This window comes from Myiozetetes cayanensis, unplaced genomic scaffold, assembly GCF_022539395.1.
Source record: "Myiozetetes cayanensis isolate MyiCay16 unplaced genomic scaffold, myiCay2020 scf89, whole genome shotgun sequence".
NCBI lineage: Eukaryota > Metazoa > Chordata > Aves > Passeriformes > Tyrannidae > Myiozetetes > Myiozetetes cayanensis.
The window spans coordinates 10,878-34,560 of NW_026088174.1; the positions used below are offsets into that span (position 1 = coordinate 10,878).

A 23,683-nucleotide genomic window follows, 5' to 3' on the forward strand; every position below is an offset into this window, starting at 1 on the left:
GACTTTTTAAAAAGGAAGTTATTTGGTGTTGAGGCAGTTTTGCCGCAGAGCGGGGGCGTGAGGGTGTTATGGGTAAAACACCGTGATAAACGGGTTAAACTCAGCCCCAGCTGGCAGAGAAGAGGGAAAAGGGGTTAAAGAGTGAAATAGGGGCATTTTGGGGGGAGGGAGGGGTGTGCCAAGGGCGCCTCTAAAGGCCCTGAATGAACAGCGAGTGGTGCCCCGCAATCGGAGGGATTTGCCTCAAAATCATTTTCCCCCAAGGGCTCGTTAGTACTAACGAGGGGACCCCCCCAACTCAGGGACTCCTTGACATGTGTGACATGTGTGTCACACGCGTGTCTGTGTGTTCCCAGCCCCGAAATGGCTGCGGTCACGTGGGGCGGCCATTTGGCAGCGACAGCCCCAACCCCCTGGAATCGGCCCCAAACTGTCCTGGTGTGTCCCAAACCCCCCAGATTTGGCCCCAGAAGTGCTGTGGTGTGTCCCAAACGCCCTGGAATTGGCCCCAGACCCCCCATAATTGGCTCAAGAATGCCCTGAATTAGCCAAAATCTGCTCCAAATGTCCCAAACTGGCTCGAACCTGCCACAAACTGACATCAAACACCCCAAATTAGTTCCAAACCACCTTGAAAGAGCCCTGACCTGCCCCAAATCACCCTGAATTATCCCCAAATCTGCCCCAAGCTGCCCTGAATTGGACCCAAACCGTGGCTGGGGGAAGGGAGGGAAGCACAGTTTATTGTGGGGGGTGGGTACAAAGTGGGGGGCTTCAGGGGACTTCCAGTGCTCCCAGTCTGTGCTGGGAGGCATTCTGGGGGCTCTGGGGGACTCCCAGTGCTCCCAGTCTGTGATGGGAGGGGTTTTGGGGGCCCTGGAGGGCCTCAGCCCTGCTCGGGCCCGGCTCCCCCTGCCCCCCGGCTGCCCCCAACCACGGGGCTGTAGGATCCACCCCCCACCCGGCTGAAGAAGGACCCCGAACGTCGGGGGGGCTTCACCCGCCGCAGCTCCTGCCCTGAGGGGAGAGAAGGCGGGTCAGTCTCCTGGGCCACCCCCTGTGTCCCACACCCCAAATCCCCCCCAGACCCTCCTGTGTGTGTGTCACCCCCTGGCCCCAAATTGTCCCCAGGACCCCCCATGTCCCCCCTAGACCCAACATATGTGTGTCACCCCCCCATTCCCCCTGACCTCCCCATGTTACCCCCCTGACCAAACGTGTCCTCGCCATGTGTGTATCTCCCACTCCCACCTTCCTGAGGCCCTCCCATATTCCCCTTGACCCCACATATCCCCCCTGTCCCCAATTCCCCCTCTGTCCCCCCCATAACCCCCCTTATCCCCCTCTGTCCCCCTCATGTCCTGCCCCTGCCCCTTTGGCCCTGCCCCAGTTCCTCTGGCCCCTGCCCACCGTCCTGCACGTAGTCGATGGTCGTGAGGCGCTGGAGGCGGGGCCTGGTCACGCTCTCCTGCCGCCGCAAGGGCGCCTGAGCGCCGGGCTGGGCCTGGGGCGGGCCTGTCCCTCGGCGGGCGGGGCCTCGGCGGCCGCGGGCGTGGCCCCGCCCAGCCTCGATGCAGCACTCGATGAGGGCGCCCATGAGCTCCGCCTGGGGCGCTGTCAGCGCGCGGGCCACGCCCCCGGCCACGCCCCCAGGGACCCCCAAACCGACCCCAACCCCCAAACCGACCCCAACCCCCAAACATATCCCAAACCCCCAACCGACCCCAGCACCCCAAACCGACTCCAAACACCCCCCAGCTAATCCCCAAGCTGATCTCCACGGGGACATCCTGGGGACCCCCTCACTGCCCCCACAGGACGCTGCCCCCAGAGCCCCCACACTACTCTCCTGGGTCCCCCAGGATCTCCCAAAACCTGCAGCCACCCCACAAGTGCCCCCAACCACCCCCCACACTCACTCCCACCCAGTGCCCTCCAGCCCCCTCATCCCGGAGGTCCCACCTGTGGGGAGAAGACCCTCAGCAGGCGGTTCACGGGGGCTCCCTCGTGGTCCCCGTCAAACTCGAGCCAAAGCTGGGGGGGCTCGGCAGAGTCCCCGTCCTGCCCTGGGGGGGCATCCCCATCCTGCCCCACGGCCCCCACCAGCTCCCAGCACAGCTCGGGGTACGTCAGGGCCAGCAGCACGTGCTGGGGGAGGATATCAGTCCTGTGGTGTCCCCCCAGCCCCACAGTGTCCCCCCTGTCCCACAGTGTCCCCCCAGGCACAGTGTCCCCCCCAGTCCTACAGTGTCCCTCCAGCCCCAGTGTCCCCCCAGCCCCACAGTGTCCCCACCTCACATGTTCCCCCCCAGTCCCATGGCATCCCCCCAGCCCCACAATGTCCCCCCATCCCACAGTGCCCCCAAGCCACAGCGTCCTCCCAGCCCCACAGAACCCTCCTCAGCCCCACAATGTGTCCCACCCCAAGCTCACGGTGTCCCCCTGTCCCACACTGCCCTTCCCAAACCCACGGAGTCCCCTCTGCCCCACGGTGTCCCCCCTCCCCATGATGACCCCCCAGCCACCCCCATCCTGCCCCCAGCCCCCCCAGCTGCCCACCTTCTGGCGGGGGTCGATGATGGTGACCCCCTCAAGCCCCACGGCCACACTGACGGGGCGCAGCCCCCCCCGGCCCAGCAGCCCCCCGGAGGGGCGTTCGATGGCCCCGGGGAAGAAGGCACACCTGGGGGGGGACACACACTGGGGTCACCCCAAAACACCCAGATTCCCCCCCCAGCACCTGGGGGTCACACGTACCTGGGTCATCAACCCCAGTCCCCACGCTCCCCCCAAGTTCCTGGGTCTCAGGTGCAGGGGTGGTAACTTGGGGGCCCAGATGCTGGAGGGGGTCCTTGGTGTATTTTGGGGTCTACTCTGGCCCACCCTCACCCATATCCGGGCAGGTCTCTCAGGGGGGGTGTCCCCGGGGGTCTCTCAGAGCGGGGGTGTCCCTGTGGGTGTATTTTGGGGTGTATTTTGGGGTCTGTTCTGGCCCCCCTCACCCGTATCCGGGCAGGCCGTGGCAGCGCCGCAGGAAGTCCCGGTACAGCCCAGCAGGGGGCGCCTCCGGGCCGGGCGCGCGCGCGAAGGCGTCGAGGAGCCGCTGGGCGGGGCCCGGGGAGCGCGAGCGCCGGAACAGCGCCCCCCAGCGGGCCGGAGGACCCGGCGGCAGCAGCTCCGCCAGCAGCGGCCTGGGGGGGACAAAGAGGGGGATAACGGGGAGTCAGGGGGGACAAAGGGCGGTCAGAGGGGACAGGGGAGCTCGGGGGGTCAGGGAGGACACGGGGAGGGTCAGGGGATCCTCGGTGTGGGTCCCAGATTGGGGGCGTCCCAAAGGGGTCTTTTGGGAGGTCCTGGGAGGGTGTCTCGGGCGGGAGGGGTCTCGGGGGGGTCCTGGGTGCGGCCCCAGGTGGGATCCTGGAGGAGGCCCCTGGGTGATCCCGGGGGGAATCTTAGAGGGTCCCTGGTGGTGTCCCATGGGGAGGGTCCTGGGGCAGGGGGGGTCCCATGGGCAGGGAGGTTCCGGGGGGATTCCCGGGGTGGGGGTCTCAGCTCACCGCAGGCTGAGCTCCGTGTGCTGCTCGGGCTCGAAGGGTCCCAGGCGGAGGCGGCAGCTCAGCCCCCCCAGCTCGGCCGCCTCGGGGGGGTCCACGGGGTAACGACCCCCCTGCAGATGCTCCCGGGCCTCCTCATAGAGCAGCCGCAGCAGCTCCTCCTCCTGCAGCTGTGACCCCCCAAGAGACCCCCAGAGACCCCCGTGTCACCCCAGAGACCCCCAGAGATCCCCATGCCACCCCAGAGAACCCCCACATCCACCCACACGGCCTCGTGTGCCACCCCACCCCTCAACCCCCACGCCCCCAGGGTCCCCCACATATTCCCCCAGCCCCACGGCTTAGGGGTCCCCCCAGGCTCCCCCTCACCTCCAGCTCCCGGCTCTTGGGGAAGAAAACGTTCCTGCGCAGCTGCAGACACGGCTCATCTGGAGGGGGGCAGGGGGTCAGCGAGGCCAGGGAACCCCCACCCCCGAGGGAATCCCCCACCCCTCACCCTGAGCGATGGCTGCGGGGGAGCCGAGGCTGAAGCGCAGCAGCAGCTCCGGCCAGTGCCGGACCAGGCGCAGGGGTCGGTGCCGCGGCTTCAGCTGCACCTCTGGAGGGGACACAGGGCTGGAATCCACCCGGGGGGGCCCCAGAGGGGACCCCCGAGGGCACAGGGACCCGCTGACTGGCGGGGACCTCCACAGGAACCCCCATGGACCCACCCGGCCGTGGGGACACCCACCAGGACACCCCTCCCAAGAGGACTCCCCCATCCCCCAGGGACCCAGGCCCAGGAATGGACCCCCAGATCCCCCCCAGTGTTCACGGCCCCTCCCTGTGAGCCCTCCCGTGTCCACGTCACCCCTGTAAACCTCCTGTCCCCTCCTGTCCATGACCCGTACCCCCTGACCCACCCCCTCCATGCCCAGGTTCCTCCCCTGCGTCCCCTCATCATCCCCTGAGGGGCACCCTTGGCTCCATGTCCCCCATAGCCCCCCGTCTGAACCCCAGAGCAGCTCCGACCCCAACCACAGTGCGAGCTGACCCCCATCCCCATGACCCTCCTGTCCCACCCTGACCCTCCTGTCCACCCTGACCCCCTTGTCCCACCCTGACCCCCTGTCCTCGTGACCCTCCTGTCCCACCCTGACCCTCCTGTCCCACCCTGACCCCCGATGTCCCCATAACCCTCCTGTCCCACCTGACCCTCCTGTCCCACCCTGACCCCCGATGTCCCCATGACCCTCCTGTCCCACCTGACCCTCCTGTCCCACCCTGACCCCCGATGTCCCCGTGACCCTCCTGTCCCACCCTGACCCCCGATGTCCCCATATCCCCCCTCACCGAGCAGGTCCGACCCCAGCCACAGCGCCAGGGCCTCCCCCGCGGTCGGGGGCAGTCGCAGCGCCTCCTGCAGCCGGCGCAGCAGCTCTGCAGCCGTGGGGCCCGGGGGGGGCTCGAGGGGCAGCGGCAGCGCCGACCCGTCCGGGAGGTACACCAGGGCTGGGGGGGGACAACGGGGGCTGAGAGACCCCCCAAAACACCCAGGGACCCCCCACCCCCACCCACAGACGACCCGTCCGCGAGGTACAACGGGGCGGGGGAGAAGGGGCTGTGAGACCACCCAGAAACTCCCAAACCTCCCGTGGGACCCCCACACCCACCCCCGGAATGACCGACCCCCAGGGAACACCCCCCGGAATACCCCCGAAGGGACCCCCACACCCATCCCCGGACTGACCGACCCCCAGGGAACACCCCCCGGAATCCACCCCGAAGGGACCCCCGGGGGTCTCCCGCCCCCCGAATCCCACGGTCCCGGGGTCTCACGGACCCCAAGCGACCCACGGGCCCCCGCCGGGGTCCCGGCCCCGCCCACTCCCCTTGCCCCCAACCCTCCTCCATGGGGCCCCGCCCCCTCCTCCATGGGCCCCGCCCCCTCACCGGCGGCTCCCGGCGGGGCGGACGCCCCTTCCCCTTCCCCCTCCCCGTCCCCCTCCATGGCGGGGTCAGGGAGGGTCCCGGGGAGTCCTGGGGGTCACGGCGGGGTCACCGCAGGGGTCACGGCGAGGTCGCTGGCTCGCGTGCTCCCGGGCCGGTCCCGCGCGGGGCGGAAGCGCCGCCGGTGGGCGGAGAGGGCGGGGCCGCAGTGGTGACGTCACGGGCGAAGGCGGGGTCAGGTGGGGCGGGAGGCGGTGGTGCTCCCTGGCGGCGAGGGGGCCAAGGGGTCCCGGTGGGTTCGGGGGTCCCGGGGGCGGCGCAGGAAGAGGCAGAGCCGCTGTACGAAGTATAGAACCGTGTATTCCTCTGTGCGCGGCGGGGGGAGCGGCCCGGGGAGGCCTCAAGGGATTCGGAGGGGCGCTTGAGGGGATCCTGAGGGGGGTCCTGACCCCAATCAGGGTTCTCGAAATTAAAAATAAACCCAAAGAACGACCCAGAGTTGGGTTGGGAGGGGGTAAAGAGGGGCGGTAAAAACCGATCCGAGATTTTGCGGGGGGCCGGTTGGGAAGGGTCCGCACCCTCTCGGGGTCCCACCTCCCACGCGGGGGTCCCACGCGCCCCCGCGCCCCCTTTCCCGTTTGGGGATTTGTTTTGGGGGCGGACACACACACGAGACCACAGAGGCGCCCCGCTGCTGGCGGGGGCGGGCGGTGGTGACACCCCGGGCTGTGGGGGTGCCGGGGTTCGGGGGACACACGCGCGCGGGGACCCCCCCCTCACACGTAGTACTCCTTGTCCTTGTTGCGCCGCGCTTTGCCCGGCGCTTTGGGGGGCGCGGGGGGCGCTTTCTCCTTGGGGGTCCCGGCGGGCGGCGGCGGCGAAGCGGCCCCCGGGGCGTCCCCCGGGCCCCCTCCCGGCGCGGCGGGGGCGGCCCCGATGTAGTGGCGGCTCTGGTCCACCTGGTAGGAGCCCTCGTCGCGGTTGCGGTACTTGTACATGGCGTAGAGCAGGATGAGGATGCAGAGCGCGGCGGCCGCCACGATGCCGACCACCATGCCGGTGGTGCCGCCCGCCTCCCGCACCACCTCCACCGCTCCGGGCGCGGCTGTGGGGGGCACGGGGGGGCGCCGGGTCACAGGCGGCGCCGAGCCCCCGCCGCGCCGCCCCCGCCCGCGCCGCCCTCCCGCGGGTGCCGCTCGCCCGCCGGCACCAGCCCGGGGGCCGCGCCCGCCACCGTGGGCTCGGTCCCGGCGCCGCGGGGCGCGGCCGTGGCCGCGAGGGGGCGGCGGCCTCAGGGCTCCCCGCCCCCAGCCCCGCGAAGTCCTCGTCGTCGGCCGGCGGCTGCTCGGGCCCGGGGGCGCGGCCGGGGTCGGGGTCGGGGTCCGCCGCCTCCCCGGGAGGCGAAGCCCGAGGCTCGTCGCAGTCGGGGCCGCAGCCCGCGGGGGCGCGGGGGCCGCGGGAGGCGCGGGGGCCGGGGACGCCGGCAGCACCAGCTCCCCGCCTGCGGAGACAGAAAGGGGACGGGGGAGAAGACCCCCGTCAGCCCCCGTCGCCGCCACCCGCTGCGCCCCCGACCCCCGCCACCTCCGCGCCAGCTCCGCTCTACAGGTTACTATTTTTTTTTTTTTAGCTAATTCTGCTACTTTTTTTCTCCGTTTTTTTTTTTGCTTTTTTTTTTTTTTTTTTTGTTAAGAGCAAACCGCGGCGCTGCCGTCAACTTACATCGCGGGATGGGGCCGGGTGATTTTAGCGTGGAGGAAAAAGAAATTGCAGGAAGGAAGGGAAAGCACACAAAAAACGAGAGAAAGAGAAAAAAGAGAAAAAAAGAACAAAAAGAAAAAGAAGAGAAGAGACACTCGGTGAGAAGGTGCCGCGGCCACCCCTGCGGCGCCAGCGCCCGGCCCCGGCCGGCCCCGGCCACCGCCGGCCACCACCGGCCACCACTGGCCACCGCCGGCCACCGCCGGCCACCGGCCTGGGATCCATCCATCCATCCATCCATCCATCCATCCATCCATCCATCCCTTAACCTGTCCATCCCTAAATCCAGCCATGAACTCTGGGATCCATCCATCCATCCATCCTTGAATCATCCGTTTGTCCATCCTTTACCCTGTCCATCCCTAAATCCATCCGTGGATCCGTCTGGAATCCATCCATCCATCCGCCCATCTTTGAGTCGGCCTGGCACTGCATCCATTCATCCCTCCCTGAATCTGTCCCTGTGTCCATCCATCCTCAGATCCATCCAGCCTTAAACCTGTCCCTCTACCCATCCATGCTTAAATCCTTTAATCCATCCATCCCTAAATCCATCTGTCCATCTCTCCTTGAATCCATCCATCCATCCATCCATCCACCCTCAAACCCATCCACCCAGCCTTGACTCCGCCCATCCATCTTTGAGCACATCCAGCCTTCCATCCAACCATCTGTCCATGTCTCCATCCATCTACCCCTAAATCCCTGTGTGACCATCTGTCCTCAGATCCATCCATCCGTCCTGGAAGCCATCTGTCTGTCCATGCATGCATCCATCCATCCATCCCTAAATCCATCCATGCATCCGTCCACCCTAAGATCCATCCATCCTTCATTTAATCCATCCATCCAATCCTAAATCCATCTGTTCCTCCTTGAATCCACCATCCAACCATCCAACCATGTCTCCATCCATCCCTAAATCCACCTGTGTCTGTCCATCCTCATATCCATCCACCTATCCCTCCATCCATCCATCTCTACACCTGGCCATCTATGTGGCTCTCTGGCCATCCCTCTGTCCATCCATCCATCCTTAAATCCATCTGTCTGTCCATCCATCCATGCCCAGATCCATCCGTCCCTAAATCCACCCCTGCAGCCACCTGGCCGTCCACCTGGCCATGCATCCATCCCTCCATCCTCAGATCCGTCCATCCATCCATCCATGGATCCATCATCTGTCCGTCCCCCATTTATCTGTCATCGTCCAGCGTCTGTCCAGTGTCCACTGTCTGTCCACTGTCCATTCTCCATCCACTGTCTGTCCATTCTCCATCCATTGTCTGTCTGTCCCTCACTCCCCACTCCTTCAACTGCTGCTGCAAGCAGAATTTGGGGGACCTGGTGTCCAGAGGACACCTATGGGTGCCGGGGGGTCCCAGGTGTCCAGGTGACACCCCAGATGTCTGGGGGGTCCCAGATGTCCAGGTGACACCCTGGGTGTCCAGGGGGTCCCAGGTGACACCCTGGGTGTCTGGGGGGTCCCAGGTGTCCAGGTGACACTCTGGGTGTCCAGGGGGTCCCAGGTGACACTCTGGGTGTCCAGGTGTCCAGGTGACACCCCGGGTGTCCAGGGGGTCCCAGGTGACACTCTGGGTGTCCAGGTGTCCAGGTGACACTCTGGGTGGCCAGGGGGTCTCAGGTAACACCCTGGGTGTCCGGGGGGTGTCCAGGCTCAGGGAGCCCCATGTGACACTGGGGGGAGCCCTGGGGGGGGGGCAGAGGAGGGTCCTCCCCAGAGGCCCCGGCGGCAGCGAATGTGACAGCCTCACACGGGGGTGACCCCAGAGCCAGGGGGTCCTCCCTGTCTGTCTGTGTGTCCGTCCGTGTCTCTGTCTGTGTGTCCGTGTGTCTGCCCACGAGTCCACATGTCTGTCTGTGTGTCCATCAGTGTGTCCATCCATGTGTCTGTGTGTCTGTCTCTGTGTCTGTCCATCCAGGGGGGCAGGCCGGGGTGGGGCTTGCATGGAGCCCCCCCGGGCACACGCGTGTACAGAGTGGGTGGGAACACACGTGTGCAGGTGTGTGGGGGGCGGGGCCACAGGTGAGGGGACAGGGGGCATGTGCATGGGGGGGCTGTGTTTGGGGGGCACATGTATGTTAGTGTGTGTGTGAGCAATTCACGTGTGCTCATGTGTGTGTGAACATTTCACATGTGTGCACACATGTGTGTGAGCTGTTCATGTGTGCACCTGTGTGTGAGCAGTTCACGTGTGTGCACACGTGTGTGTATGTGAGCAGCTCTGGTGCACACATGTGTGCACTGCCAGTACCTGTGGGTGCATGTGTACCCTGGTGCCTTTCTGTGTGCAATGTGTGTGAGCCTGTGTTTGCACGTGTGTGTGTGTGTGAGTCTGTGTGTGTGTCCCCGCACACGTGTGTGTGTCCCCGCATCACGTGTGTGTGTGCATGTCTCTGTGTGTGCATGTCTCTGTGTGTGCACGTGTGTGCAGCTGTGAGCACCCCTGTGCCCCTTGAGCGGCCTGGCGTGTTCCCACACGCACACGCGTGTGCGGGATCTCACGGCTGTGCCTGAGCGGCGCCCGCAGCCCCCCGGGAGCGCCGCAGCCCCCCCACATGTGCGGGGGTCTCACCACTGCCAGGGCAGGGGGGAGCCCCGGGCCTGTGTGGCCACATCGCACACACGTGTGCAGCCACTGTCACACACGTGTGTGCAGCCACTTCACACGCATGTGCAGCCCTGTCACACACGTGTGCAGCCGTGTCACATGGGAGCAGCCCTGTCAGACGTGAGCAGCCCTGTCACACGCGTGTGCAGCCGTGTCACACGCGTGTTCCCGGGGCCCCGGAGCCGCACCCACCTGTGCCCGGCTCACACTCCTCCAGGTCCTCGTCGTCGCTCGGACACTCGGCCGAGGCCACCAGCAGGTCGTCCGTGTTCTGGGGAGCACGGGGGAGGCACAGGAGGGCACCGAGGGGTCACCCGCGAGCCCAGGGACCCCCAAACTCCCCAAGCCCCCCCGAGGGACCCCAGGGTTTGGGGGACCCCCAGTGCCAGGGGGGGTCCCCGTGTCCCCAGAGTGCCCCCAGGTGATCAGGGTGTTCCCCATCCAGCCCCCCCAGGGTGCCTCCCTGTCCCCACCATTCCTCCCCCTCCAGCCCCTCCAGGCCCCAGTTCCCCCTTCAGCCCCTCCCTGAGCCCCCTCCCCACCATGTCCCCCCCTTTTGTCCTGCCCCTGGCACCCCTCCCCTCCTCAGATGCTCCCCTCCCTCTCATATTCACCCTCCCAGACCCCCCTCGCCCCCCCATTCCCCCAGATCTCACCCCGGTACCTGAGCGACGGTGTCGCGCAGGGTGGGAGAGCGCCCGCGGCGGGTGGTGGTCGTGGCCATGGTGGTCGTGGTCTCCATGATGGTGGTGGCCATGTCGGGGGCGCGGGGGTGGCACCGGGGGCGGGGGCGGCGGGGGGTCCCCCACGAGCCGCAGGTCCCCCTCGAGGCGCACGCGGGGGTGTCCCTCGGCCGCCAGCGCCAGCAGCTTCAGCCCGTTGTAGTAGAGCCCCGAGAGCTGCCCCTGGAAGGGGCGGCCGCGGTCCCGGCCCCCCACCCGCACGCGCGCCTGGCTGTTGAAGATGGTCAGCTGGCGCCCTGCGGGGGGAGAGGGGCGGCTCGCACACCTGGCACACCTGGCGCCAACGCCCCGTCACCCCCGTCCTGGCACTGACACGCCTCACACACCTGGCACTGGCACACCTGGCACACCTGGCACCGACACCCCATCACCCCGTGAGCCCCGTCCTGGCACTGACACACCTGGCACTGGCACACCTGGCACTGGCACACCTGGCACACCTGGCACCGATACCCCATCAGCCCGTGAGCCCCGTCCTGGCACTGACACACCTGGCACTGGCACACCTGGCACTGGCACACCTGGCACAACTGGCACCGACACCCCATCAGCCCGTGAGCCCCGTCCTGGCACTGACACACCTGGCACTGACACACCTGGCACTGGCACACCTGGCACTGACACATCTGGCACCACCACCCCGACATCTTGTGACCCCCGTCCTGGTACTGACACACCTGGCACTGGCACACCTGGCACTGACACATCTGGCACTGCCACACCTGGTACTGCCACACCTGGCACTGGCACACCTGGCACTGGCACACCTGGCACCACCACCCCAACATCTTGTGACCCCCATCCTGGCACTGACACACCTGGCACATCTGGCACAGCTGGCACTGGCACAGCTGGCACTGACACACCTGACCCCATCATCCTGACACTGTCTCCCCACCCACACCCCCACGGCTGCTGCAGAGGGGCAGCTGCTGCCCCAGGGGGAAAAGAGGGGCTGGCACACCTGGCACAGCCTCACACCTGGCACACCTGGGCACACCCAGCACTGACACACCTGCCTCGTTCCATCACCCCCCCAGCATCGTGTCCCTCCCCTCCACACCTGGGACACGCGAGGGTGTCACTGCAGGAGGAGTAGCTGGACCCCCACGCCCCCTGCCCTCCCCTCCCCCAGCCCTCCCTCGCCCCCCATCCCCTCCCGGGCAGTTAAAGGGACCCCAACGCCCCCCTGGCCCCCGGCTCCGCTCGGGCTCAATTTGGCCAATTTTGGGTCATTTGGGGCTGGGGGGGAAGGGGAGGGGAGAGGGGCCCTGCCTGAGCGGGGCCGGGGCGTGTGGGGTGTGCAGAGGTGTGCAGAGATGTGAACAGGTGTGAACAGGTGTGCAAAGGGGCATGCAAGGCCAGGGCAGCTCCTGCGCACACATGGCCCTCGTGTGCAGACACACCTGTGCAGGCTCCTGCTTCACACACACCTGTCCTGTGCACACCTGTTCTCGTGCTCACCTGTCCTTGTGCTCACCTGTCCCGGCGCTCACCTGTCCTCATGCACACCTGTCCTGGTGAACACCCCAGGCTCTCGTGTACCCCCAGCCCTGGTGCACAAACAGTGCTTATGAGCACCCCAGCCCTGTCCCATGCACACCTGGAGCACACCTGGAGCACACCTGGAGCACACCTGCCCCGTGCACACCTGGAGCACACCTGGAGCACACCTGCCCCATGCACACCTGCCCCCTGCACACCTGGAGCACACCTGCCCCGTGCACACGTGGCACGGCCCCGGCCCCGGGCAGTCCCTGGGGGTGCAGATTATGGAGTTTTAGCGGGTTTATGCGGGTTTAGGGGGGCTCTGGGCTCAGCGCGGTTTAGGGGGGCCGTTAGGTGCGTTAGCGTCCCTTTAACCAGGTCATGAGGGGGTAGGGCAGGGGCCACCCCTCCCCCGACACCTGGGACCCCCTCCAACACCTGGGACCCCCCCCAGCACCTGGGGGTTCCCCCTGGACAATAAAGGGGTCCCCGGACAACGGGGTCCTGTGGGACGTGGGTCCTGGACACCTGAGTCCCCAAATCAGTGGGTCCCAGACACCAGGGTCCCCAAATCTCTGGGTCCCAGATTCTGGGGTCCCCAGGTGCGGGGGGTGCCCAGGTGTGGGGGTTCCAGACACCGGGGTCCCCAAATCAGTGGGTTCCAGACACCTGCGACCCCAAATCTCTGGGTCCCCAGGTCCAGGGGGGTCCCCGGGCGTGGGGGTACCCAGGTGGGGGTCCCCGGGTGTGGGGGTGCCCAGGTGGGGGTCCCCAGGTGTGCTGGGCGCTCGCTGCCGTTACCTTTGTCGAGCAGCCACTCATCGACCACCCGCCCCAGGCGGAAGGGGATGCGCTGCCGCGCCAGCGCCAGCCGCTCGCTGTCCCCGCTGCCTTCGGAGGGAGGAGAAGAGCGTTACGGGGACACGGGACGGGGCACCGGGGACGGGGGACACGGCCCGGCATGGCCACCACCGGCCGGGACCGGCACCGGCACCGCGGCACAGCGAGGGGGGGGCAGCGGCGGGGGCGTCACTGCAGCGTGACTGTGGGGTCACTGCCGGGGTCACTGCCGGGGTCACTGCCAGGGTCACTGCCGGGGTCACCGCCGGGGTCACCGTGGTGGGGCAGCGGCCTCATCGTTGGTGCCACCATTGGTGTCACAGTCGGTGTCACCATGGTGGGACCGTGGTCTTGCCGTTGGTGTCACCATCGGTGGCGCCGTGATGGGACCGCGGTGCCACCATCGATGTGACTGAGGCTTCGTCACTGGGGGCAGGGCTGACATTGCCATGATGAGGCCATCGTGTCACCATCAGTGCCACCATCAGCAGCACCGTGGTGGGACTGTCACTGTCACTGTCACCACGATTCTGCCATTTGCTGGTGGCACCACCGGCACCATCACGGTGTGGCCACAGTGCCACTGACACCGTCAGTGTCCCCACGGTGTGGCCGTGGTGGGACCATCAGTGTCCCCACGGTGTGGCCGTGGCACAACCACGGTGCCATCAGTGCCACCATAGTGGGCCTGTGGTGCCACCCTCAGTGTCACTCCCAGTGTCACCGTCCCAGCCGTGATGTCCCCACTGATGTCCCCACCCTGGCGAGGGGGGGGTGGCCCCACTGTCACCGGAGGGGGGGTCCTGGTGTCGCTGGGGGTATAGGGGGGGTTTATGTGGCCTTTAGGGGGGCATTAGGGGGAGGGGGGTCAGGGGTGGGAACACAGGGCCCCTCGTTAGCTGTGCCTCATTAGTGCCCTCGTTAGGGGTGGGGGCCCATCGTGGGGGGCTACAGGTGCTATGGGGGGCTATGGGTGCTATGGGGTATCTCTGAGCACTATGGGGTGCCTATAGGAGCCATAGGGGTGCCCCAGGGTGTCCCTGGGGTGTCTGTGGGTGCCATAGGCATGTCCTGGGGTGTCCTGGGGTGTCCCTGGGTGTCCCTGAGGTGTCTGTAGAAGCCCCTGGGGTGCCCATCCCTGCTTTCGGGTGGTCCTGTGGGTGCCCCAGGGCGTCTGTAGGTGCAAGGAGGGGTGCCCTGGGGTGTCTGTCCCTGTTCTGGGGGTCTCGTGGGGGTCCCTGTATCTGTTGTTGGGGTGCCTACAGGTGCCCCACGGTGTCCAGAGGTGCCCTGGAGGTGCCTCAGCTGGTGTCCAGAGGTGCCCCAGGTGGTACCTGGGTGGTACCTGGGGGGTCTCCAGGAGCGCCTGGGGCGCGGTGGGAGGTACTGGGGGAGTACCTGAGTGATACCTGGGGGGGTCTCTAGGAGCCCTGGGGGTACCTGGGGGTGTGCAGGGGCCCTGGGGTGCCCGGGGTGCGGCGGGGGGTACCTGGGGGGTAGCGCTCGTGCAGGGGGCCGCCGTCCACCTGGAGGGTGGCATTGCCGCCGCTGCGCGTGAAGCGAACGACGTGGAACCGCCCGTCGCTGACGGCCGCCCCCCGCTCCTCCAGCGCGATGTCCTCCGTGCCCACGTTGAACAGGACCCCCACGGCCCCCTGGACCTGCAGGGGCACCTGTGGGTCCCTGTCCCACGGACCCCCAACGGGCTCCCCCATGGACTGACTCACAGGCACCCCCCACGAGGACCCTCCAGCCCCTCCCCGTACCCCTAAATTCGCCTCCCCCCCCTTATAATATGGAGGTGCAGGAAATCACCCAGCTTGGCCTGTACCAGGAACCCCCAGAGCCCCCAGCCCTCCCCCCGGACCCCCAAACACAGCTCCCCGTTACGCTGTGGAACTGCAGGATCCGCCCAGCCTGGCCGCGCTCTGCCCCCGCAGCAGCACCCCAGAGCTCCCCTGCACCCCCAGTGTCCCCCGGACTCCCAGGGCTCCCCAGCCCCTCTGCGCCCCCAGATGCAGCCCCCCCTTACGATGTGGAGCTGCAGGAAGTCGCCCAGGCCGGCCGCGCTCTCCACCCGCAGCAGCACCGCGTCGCGCTGCCGGGTGCTGAACCCCAGCGCCAGCCGGTCCGCGCGCGTGCTCGGCCGGTCATTGGGGGGCCACGTGTAGGTGATCAGGGCCCCCCCTTTGCCGAAGATGTACGTGGTGCCCGCTGGGAGGGGAGAGAGAAACGGGGGGGTTAGCGGGGAAAGCGGGGCGTGGGGGGAGTTTTGGGGGGGACCCTCAGCACAGGGGGAGCCCGAGGTCTGGGGGGGCCTCAGGAGTCCAGGGGGAGCCCTGGATTTGGGGGGACCCGGTGTTTGGGGGGACCCAGAAGTTCAGGAGGGACCCCCAGCATTTGAGGGGACCCTCAGCACAGGGGGAGCTGTGAGTCTGGGGGGTCCTGGTATCCGGGAGGGGGACTCTGGAACTTGAGGGGACAACCTGGGATCCAGGGGTACCCCAGGCATTTGGGGAGACCCTGGCATTTGTGGGGGACCCTGGAACCTGGGGGAGACCCACAGACACAGGGAGGAGCCCAGAGTTGGAAGGGAGACCCTGGAATTGGGGGGGACTCGCCATTCATGGGAGACCCCTGGATTTGGGGTGAGGGGCAAACACGTGTGTACAGACACACAAACGTGTGCACAGACACATAAACACACACATGTGTGCTCAGGCACGTGTGCACACAGACACACATGTGTGCACACTGACATGTGCACAGACACGTAAACACACACATGTGTGCTCAGGCACATGTGCACAAAGACGCATGTGCACAGACACACACACGTGTGCACACTGACACATGTGCACAGACACACGTGTGCACTGACACACGTGTGCACACTGACACATGTGCACAGACACGTAAACACACACATGTGTGCTCAGGCACGTGTGCACACTGACACACACGTGTGCACACTGACACGTGCACAGACACACAGACATGTGCACAGACACACACACATGTGCACACTGACACACACACATATGTGCACAGACACACGTGTGCACACTGACATGCACATGTGCACATTGACACACAGACACACACGTGTGCAGACACACACAGTCGTGCACCCCTCCAGCAGCTCTGCACCCCCCCAGCCGAGCACACACGTGTGCAAGGGAACACACACACAGACACGGCACGAACACACGTGGGGGGGGCACAGACGGCCCCACAGTCAGACAGCCCCCTCCCCAAACCCTGCCTGGACCCCCAAACCCTGCCTGGTGCCGGGAGAGGAGGGGGAGAAGGAGGAGGAGGAGGAGAAGGAGAAGGAGGAGGAAGAGGAGGAGGAGGAGGAAGAAGGCCAGTCTTGGGGACCACAGGGGAGGAAGATGAAGAGGAGGAGGAAGATGAAGAGGAGGAGGAAGGCCAGCTGTGTCAAAAGGCCAGATGAAGAGGAGGAGGAAGTGTCCCTGAGGCTGAGGAGGAGGGGGAGGCTGAGGAGGAAGAAGTCTGGTCATATCCCTGAGGCAGCAAGGCTGAGGAGCAGGAAGAGGAGGAGGAGGAGGAGGAAGGCCAGCTGTGCCTCTGTCATGTTGAAGAGGAGGTTGAGGCTGAGGAGGAGGAGGAGGATGAGGAAGAGGGTTTTGGGGTCCCTGTGAAGAGGAGGAGGAGGAGGAGGCGGAGGAGGAGCAGAAAGGCTGGCCTGGATTCCCAAGGCAGTGAGGAGGAGGAGGAGGAGGAAGAAGGTGAGAAAAGCCCATCTGGGCATCTCCAGGAAGAGGAAAAGGAGGAGGAGGAGGAAAAAGGTTGAGGAGGTATTTAGGGTCCCTGTGAGCAGGATGATGGGGCTCATGAGGATGAGGAGGATGAGGAAGAGGAGGGTTGATGAGGAGGGTGAGGAAGGCCCGGTGGGCCATGGGCAAGGAAGGGCCCCAGGTCAATGATGATGGGGAGGATGACAATGAAGATGAAGGCTCATCATGGTGCCTGAATGAGGAAGGGTGTGAGGGTGATGGCGATGGGGAGGATGAGGAGGAGGAGGATGTGAAAGATGGTGATGAAGGAGGTGGTGATGATGAAGGCTCACTGTAGTGGGGAATGGCAATGGAGAGGATGAGGAGGGTCATGACGATGATGAGGGAGATGAGGAGGAGGATGAGGGTGATGAAGGCTCACCATGGTGCCCCAGGTGAGGAAGAGCATGCGGTTGATGGTGATGGGGAGGATGAGGAGGGTGATGAAGGTGATGATGAGGAGGGTGATGAAGGTGATGATGAGGAGGGTGATGAAGGTGATGAGGAGGAGGGTGATGAAGGTGATGATGAGGAGGGTGATGATGTTGATGATGAGGAGGGTGATGATGGCGATGATGAGGAGGGGATGAAGGCTCACCGTGGTGCCCCCGGGTGAGGAAGGGCGCGCGGTTGATGGTGATGGGGAGGATGAGGAGGGTGATGAAGGTGATGATGAGGAGGGTGATGAAGTTGATGATGAGGAGGGTGATGAAGGTGATGATGAGGAGGGGATGAAGGTGATGATGAGGAGGGTGATGAAGGTGATGAGGAGGAGGGTGATGAAGGTGATGGTGATGATGAGGAGGGTGATGAAGGTGATGATGAGGAGGGGATGAAGGCTCACCGTGGTGCCCCCGGGTGAGGAAGGGCGCGCGGTTGATGGCGATCGGGGCCGTGCCGTGGCGCCCGTGGAAATGGTGCACGTGGTGGGTGGTCGAGAGGCTGGAGGAGACGCGGGCGGGGCGGGCGGGGGGCACCAGCACCCCCAGGACCCCTAGCACCCCCAGCGCCCCCAGCGCCAGCACCCCAGCGCCGGGGCCCCGGCCCCCATCGGCCCCTCAGCAGCCCCCATCCGGCAGTGCCGAGGGGACCCCAGCACAGGGGACCCCAAAAATGGGGGAGCCCCAGATGGAGATGGAGGAGGGGGATAGATGGAGGAGCCCCAAATTTGGGGGGTTGAAAGGAGAAGGAGCCCCCAAATTTGGGGGAAGGGGTGAGAGGAGAAGGAGAAGCCCCCAAAGGGGTGGGAGGAGGAAAACCCTAAATGAGGAGGTGGAGAGGAAGCCCCCAAATTTGGGGGTGAAAGGAGAAGGAAGCCCCAAATGGGGAGGAGGGGGTGAAGTGGGAGAGGGGAACCCCAAATCAATGGAGGTGCTGAAGGGGAGCCCCCAAATAGGGGGAGGAGCCTCCAAAAGGATGGAGGGGGAGGGAGGGAGCCCCGAGTGAGTGGGTGGAGGTGGGAGGAGACCCCAAAATAGGGGAGGGAGTTAAAGGGAGGGGAACCCCAAATGGAGGAGAGGAGGTGGGAATCCCCACAATAAGGAGGGGGTGGAGGGAGGGGATCAGACCCCCAAAATGGAGTCTAGGAAGGACTGAGCCCCAAAATAGAGGGGGCAGGTATGGGGTCCCCAAATGAAGGGGTGAAGGCAGAAGGGGAGCCCTCAGGTGGGTAGGGGGATAAGGGGGGGGGTCAAGGGAGGGAAGGAGGGGGTGGCCCCAAAAATGGGGGCTGGTGGTGAAGGGAGGGGGTTGTCCCCAAAAGGGGGGATGGAGGAGGTTTAGACCCCAAAATGGGGGTGAAGGGAGAGGGGGAGCCCCCAAATGGGAGTGGAGGTGGGGGGGGAGGGGGTGAGACCCCCAAAAGGGGGGTTTAGGAAGGATTGAGCCCCAAAATGGGAAGGGGTGGTAGAGGGAGGGTGTTTTGCCCCAAAATGAGGCCCTGGGGTGGTTATTGAACCCTAAAACTGGGGTTTGAAGGGGGTTGTGGCCTAAAAGAGGGTCTGGGGGGATGCTGAACCCCAAAATGGGGCTGAGGAGGGTGGATGCCCAAAATGCAGCTAGGGGGGTGGTTCTCAAGCCCAAAATTGGGATGAGGAGACCTCAAATCAGCCCAAAAATGGGGCTGGGGGAAGCAGCCCCAGACCTCGAGTGGGAGAAGCCCCAAATCCCCCCGAGCCTGGGCCCTGGGTCACCCCACAAGGGCCGGGTGGTCCCTGAATCCCCCCGTGAGTCTCAAGGACCCCAAAATCCACCCACGAGGCTGGGGAAGGGTCCCAGGTCACCCCGAAAATGGGGCTGGGGGAGGCCCTGAGTTACCCCAAGCCCCCCTCAAATGGGGTCGGGGGGGAACAAATATCTCTCAAATAGGGCCAGGGAGGCCCCAGTCCCCCCTTAAATAGGTGCAGGGGGCAAATCCCCGTAAAATAAGGCCAGGGGGGGCCAATCACCCCAGGAGGGTTTGGGGGGGCTGAATTCCCCTAAAATGGGGCCTGGGGAAGCCCTGAATCCTCTCAAATGGGGCGGGGGGGGAGGAAGGATCATCCAAACCTCCCCCTAGATTGGGGCCGGGGGACCCCCCCGAAATGGGGGCTGGGGGCGCACCCCCTAGAAAAGCGGCGGTGCCCCCAAAGGGCCCGGGGGGTCCCGACCCCCCCTGGGCAGCGGGGCCGGGGGGCGCCGAGAGCCCCCGCAGGGGTCTGGATCCCCGGGGCTCAGTGCATGCGGGGGCGCGGGGGACCCTGGCGCGGGGGCCAGGGCAGGGGGCGCAGGGGGCGCTCAGAGGGGTCGAGCATGGTCCGGGGGGATGTGGGGCTGGGGCCGGGGGAGATGGACGTGGGATGTGGGGCCTGGGGGCGGAGGATGGGGGGCCGGGGGGATGGAGGATGCAGGATGTGGGGCGGGAGCAGGGGCGATGTGGGGCCAGGGCGGGCCGAGGATGCGGGACCGGGGATGGAGGATGTGGGATGTGGGGCGGGGGGAATGTGGGGCCGGGGGCGATGCGGGGTCGAGGATGCAGGGGAGGAGGAGGGGAGAGATGGGGGCGCTGAGGGGGCTCGGAGGGGTTTAGAGGATGCGGGATGTGGGGATGGAGGAGGGAGGAGATGGAGGATGGGAGGGCTGGGGGGCACAGCCGAGGGGATGTGGGGCAGGAATGGACGATGTGGGGCGGGGGACGGAGGAGGGGGAGATGGACGGTGTGGGGCGGAGGCTGCGGGAGGATGAGGATGGGGATGGGAATGAGGATGGGGATGAAGCGGGGGCTGTGCCGGGGGGCTCTGGCCTGGGCGGCTCCAGCGGCGCGGTGGGGCCAGTGGGTCGGTGGGGCCGGTGGGTCGGTGGGCCGTGGGTCAGTGGGGCGTGGGTCGGTGGGGCCGTGGGTCGGTGGGGCCGTGGGTCGGTGGGCGCGGGCGGCCGTGGGGCGGCGGCGGCGGCGGCTGCTGCAGCGGGAGGGGCGGGGGCGGGGGAGGGCGGGGGAGGGGCCGGGGGAGTGGCCACGCGCGACCCACGAGGGGGAACCCACAGACCCCCCGGCGGGGGGCGGGGGAGCCCGACGGAGCCCCCACAGGGAGCCACGGCAGCCCCACGGAGCCCCAGAGAGACCCCCTCGGAACCCACGGGGACCCACGGACACCCCCACGGGGGTCGGGGGAGCCCCACAGGGACCCTCAGAGATATCCCCCGTGACCCAGTGAGCCCCACGAGACCCCAGGTGGCCCCACAAGAGACCGACAGGGACCCACAGGGGTCGGTGGAGCCCCAGAGCAGCCCCACAGAGACCCCCGGACACCCCCACGGGCACCCCTGGGGACACACGGGGGGCGGGGCAGCCCCACAGAGCCCACCTTGTGACCCACAGAGCCCCACAGAACCCCATGAGGACCCACGGGGGTCAGTGGAGCCCCAGAGCACCCCCACAGAGCCCCCCCATGACCTACAGAGCCCATGGAGACCCCCCAGCATCCCCCCAGCGACCCACAGCAGCCCCAGCCCCCATTCCGAGGTCACCCCCCCTTGTCCTGCCCCACGGCGTCATCGTGACCCACGTCCTGCCCCACTGGTGCCCCCCCAGGGCTGGGGGGCTGCAGCCCCCACACATCCCTCGTGCCCCACACGTGTGTGCAAACACCAGGGACCCTCCTGAGCCTGGAGGGCAGGGGGACATGGGGGGAAAGGGGGCACAGGGGGACAGGGACCCCGTGCGAGGGACACGCGTGTCCCGCGTGAGGCACATGGAGCCACGAACACCCCCACGTGGGGGACACGCGTGTCCTGTGGGACACACGCGTGACACCTCACACCCCCTGTGCAACAGCCCCGGGGGCACAGAGTGCTCCTGCAAGGGACAAGGGCCATGGACACCCACAGGAGGGACACACACCCCACACGTGTCCCGTGGGACACGCGAGACCACACAGCCCTCCTGTGAGGGACACGCGTGTCCTGTGTGACACATGAGGCCACGTGGCCCTCGTGTGAGGGACATGCATGTCCTGTGTGACACGTGAAGCCACACGCTGAGGAGGGTGGATGCCCTCATGTGAGGGACATGCGTGTCCTGTGTGACACATGAAAGCACACGGCCCTCGTGTGAGGGACACGCGTGTCCTGTGTGACACGTGAGGCCACACAGCCCTCGTGCAAGTGCCCTGGGGCACAGGCCCCCGTGCAAGGGACACACGTGTGACACACGAGGCCACCTGAGACCACACGGGGCCACCTGCCCCCTGTGCACAGTCCTGGGGATCGCGGGGTCCTCGTGAGAGGGGCACGGGTTCCTCCTGGTGTGAGGGACCCCCACACTCCCCCCGATCTCCCTGCATCCCTCAGTGCCCCCCACTCACACTCGGCACAGCCGGGCCCCCCGAAGACCCCCCCATGCCCCCTCCATATCCCTTGGCCCCCCAGTCGCACCCAGCACAGCTGGAGCCCCCAGAGACCCCCTCCCAACCGCCCCACGCCCCCAGCCCCCACTCACGCTCGGCACAGCCGCCCCGAAGGCCGTCATGCTGCAGTCGCAGGTGAACCCGTCCCACTGCTGCAGGCAAACGCCCCCGTGGGCACACGAGTCCTCGGCGCACGTCGTGCTGGGGCCTGGGGGCACCGGGGCTTGTGGGGACCCCTGCCCCCAGCCCAGCCCCGATGGAGAGAGCAGAGCCCTCCTCGTGACCCCCCGTGTGCCCTCCGTGTGCACCCCCCGCCACCCTCCTGCCTTTGGGCCCCCTCATTGCCCCCTGTGACCTGGGCACCTTCGTGTGCTCTTGTGCATCCCCACCGGTCTCCGGGCACCCCCAAAACCCCACCCTGCGTCCCCAAACCTCTTCCTGCCCCCTGTGCCCCCCATCCACTCCCATCCACTTTTTGCAACCCCCTGCACGCCTGTGCCCCCATGCACCCCCAACCCTTGTGCATCCCTTATCCTTGTGCGCCCCCAACTCCCAAAGCCACTCTTGTGCACCCCCTGCACCTCGACACCATCCCCAGCCACAGACACCCCCTGCCCTTGCACCCCTGTGCCCCCATATCCCTGTGCCTCCCATTTCCCTGTGCCCCCCATATCCCTGTGCCTCCCATATCCCTGTGCCTCCCATTTTCCTGTGTCCCCCATTTCCCTGTGCCCCCCATTTCCCTGATCCCAACCCTGCCTCCCCATCCCCCCAGTCCTCACCGTCGCAGCCCCTCCGAACGTCCCCCACGCGCCGCAGGGCGTCCCCGAGCAGGTCGGGCAGTCGCCCATTGAGGTCCAGCGAGGCCAAACAGCCCCGGAAGCCCCCCCGGGAGGCCACGAGCCGCGGGAGACGCCCCAGGAGCCCCGGGCTGACCCCCCCGACGTACAGCTCACCTGGGGAGACACGGGGGGTGGTCACTCGGGGGAGACACGGATCCCCCCTGCACCCCCCGAGAGCCCCGGGCTGACCCCCCCGCGATGTAAAGTTCCTCCGGCGGGGGGGTAACCCACGGGGGAGACTGCAGGGAGACCCCTCCCCTGCACCCCACCGGCCCCTCAGGGTACATCTGCCCTCGAGGGCGCACCCATGGGGGCTCAGGGGTTTACACCCTCCCCCGTGCCCCTGCCGAGGGTGACCCCACTGCGGTGACCCCCTCCACCCCAGGTGATCCCTTTAGAAGCTCCCCCATCGGTGCTCCCCCGTCCATCCCCCCACGCCGTGGGTACCCCCGCACTTACGCCCCCCTCCAGGTGCCCCCCACGATGCCTCCCCGGGTGCCCCCCGGCGCTCACCCTTGAGCTGGAGGCCGCGGGCCCCCTGCCCGTGCTGGGTCACGGGCCGCCCGTCCACGCGCAGCCCGTGCAGGGCCCCCCCCTCCCGAGCCACGGCCACCTCGTGCCAGCGCCCGTCGTGCAGCGGCTGCTCCGAGTTGCCCTTCATGAGCGAGGGACCCTCGCCCAGGTCGAACACGTAGTGGATGTACCTGTGCGGGGGGCGGGGCCTCAGACGAGGCGTGGTCCGGGCGGGGGGGGCCTGGACCCAGGGGATTCCCTCGAGGGGACACCCCCTCTCCAAAAGGTCAATCACATAGGGGGTGCTACTGGGCCAGGGGGCATGGTCAGGGACGGGCGTGGTCTGGAAGGGGCAGGGCTTGACCAAAAAACGGGGATGGGGCTGAGGTGAGAGGAGCCCCCTCCCCAAATCAAACCGTGAATGTGACTGGGGGCGTGGTCTCGGCCTGGGTGTGGTCGTTGTGGGGGCGTGGTGTGTCCCGAGGGGGCGTGGCCTAAGGCTGGTTGGGCACTTGGGGTGGGGAGTCCCTGAGGGCTCAGGGGGTCAAGGGGTCCCACTGTTCGATGAGGCTGAGGAGGTCCCTGAGGTTCCCAGGTGGACCCTGAGGTCTCCAGGACCCTCCTGGTGTCCTGAGTGGTCTCTGAGGTCCTGAGGGGCTTCAGGAGGTCGCCAAGGTCCCTCACTGGTGACCCCAAG

The 23,683-nt window shown here is 66.7% G+C and overlaps 2 protein-coding genes across 2 annotated transcripts in view; both read right to left on the bottom strand.

Annotated features, from left to right (window-relative positions):
* Nucleotides 1–717: 717 nt before the first annotated feature.
* On the bottom strand, nt 718–5,595 carry FRMD8 (FERM domain containing 8). The gene is made up of 10 exons (XM_050339226.1): nt 5,487–5,595; nt 4,887–5,045; nt 4,051–4,152; nt 3,924–3,982; nt 3,558–3,724; nt 3,003–3,191; nt 2,560–2,683; nt 1,963–2,148; nt 1,411–1,606; nt 718–1,017 (listed from the first exon to the last, which is right to left on the bottom strand). The coding sequence occupies exons 1-10, from the start codon at nt 5,542–5,544 to the stop codon at nt 887–889; spliced, it is 1,371 nt and encodes a 456-aa protein (XP_050195183.1). The 5' UTR covers nt 5,545–5,595; the 3' UTR covers nt 718–886.
* A 613-nt stretch (nt 5,596–6,208) lies between these two features.
* The window catches only part of NRXN2 (neurexin 2), a 39,326-nt gene continuing 21,851 nt past the window's right edge, over nt 6,209–23,683 (bottom strand). The window contains 11 exon segments of the mRNA XM_050339223.1: nt 6,209–6,585; nt 6,652–6,678; nt 10,070–10,148; nt 10,542–10,671; nt 10,673–10,856; nt 12,910–12,999; nt 14,438–14,609; nt 14,981–15,162; nt 21,720–21,839; nt 22,414–22,587; nt 22,987–23,177. Coding sequence (XP_050195180.1) covers nt 6,260–6,585; nt 6,652–6,678; nt 10,070–10,148; nt 10,542–10,671; nt 10,673–10,856; nt 12,910–12,999; nt 14,438–14,609; nt 14,981–15,162; nt 21,720–21,839; nt 22,414–22,587; nt 22,987–23,177 — 1,675 coding nt within the window. The 3' untranslated portion in view covers nt 6,209–6,259.

Coding starts and splice junctions, on each gene's coding strand:
- FRMD8 (XM_050339226.1), bottom strand. CDS start 5,544: ATGGAGGGGGACGGGGAGGGGGAAGGGGAAGGGGCGTCCGCCCCGCCG. Junction 4,153..4,886: donor GCTGGGGTCGGACCTGCTCG/GTGAGGGGGGAT, acceptor TGTCCCCTCCAG/AGGTGCAGCTGAAGCCGCGG. Junction 2,149..2,559: donor TCATCGACCCCCGCCAGAAG/GTGGGCAGCTGG, acceptor ATCCTCCCCCAG/CACGTGCTGCTGGCCCTGAC.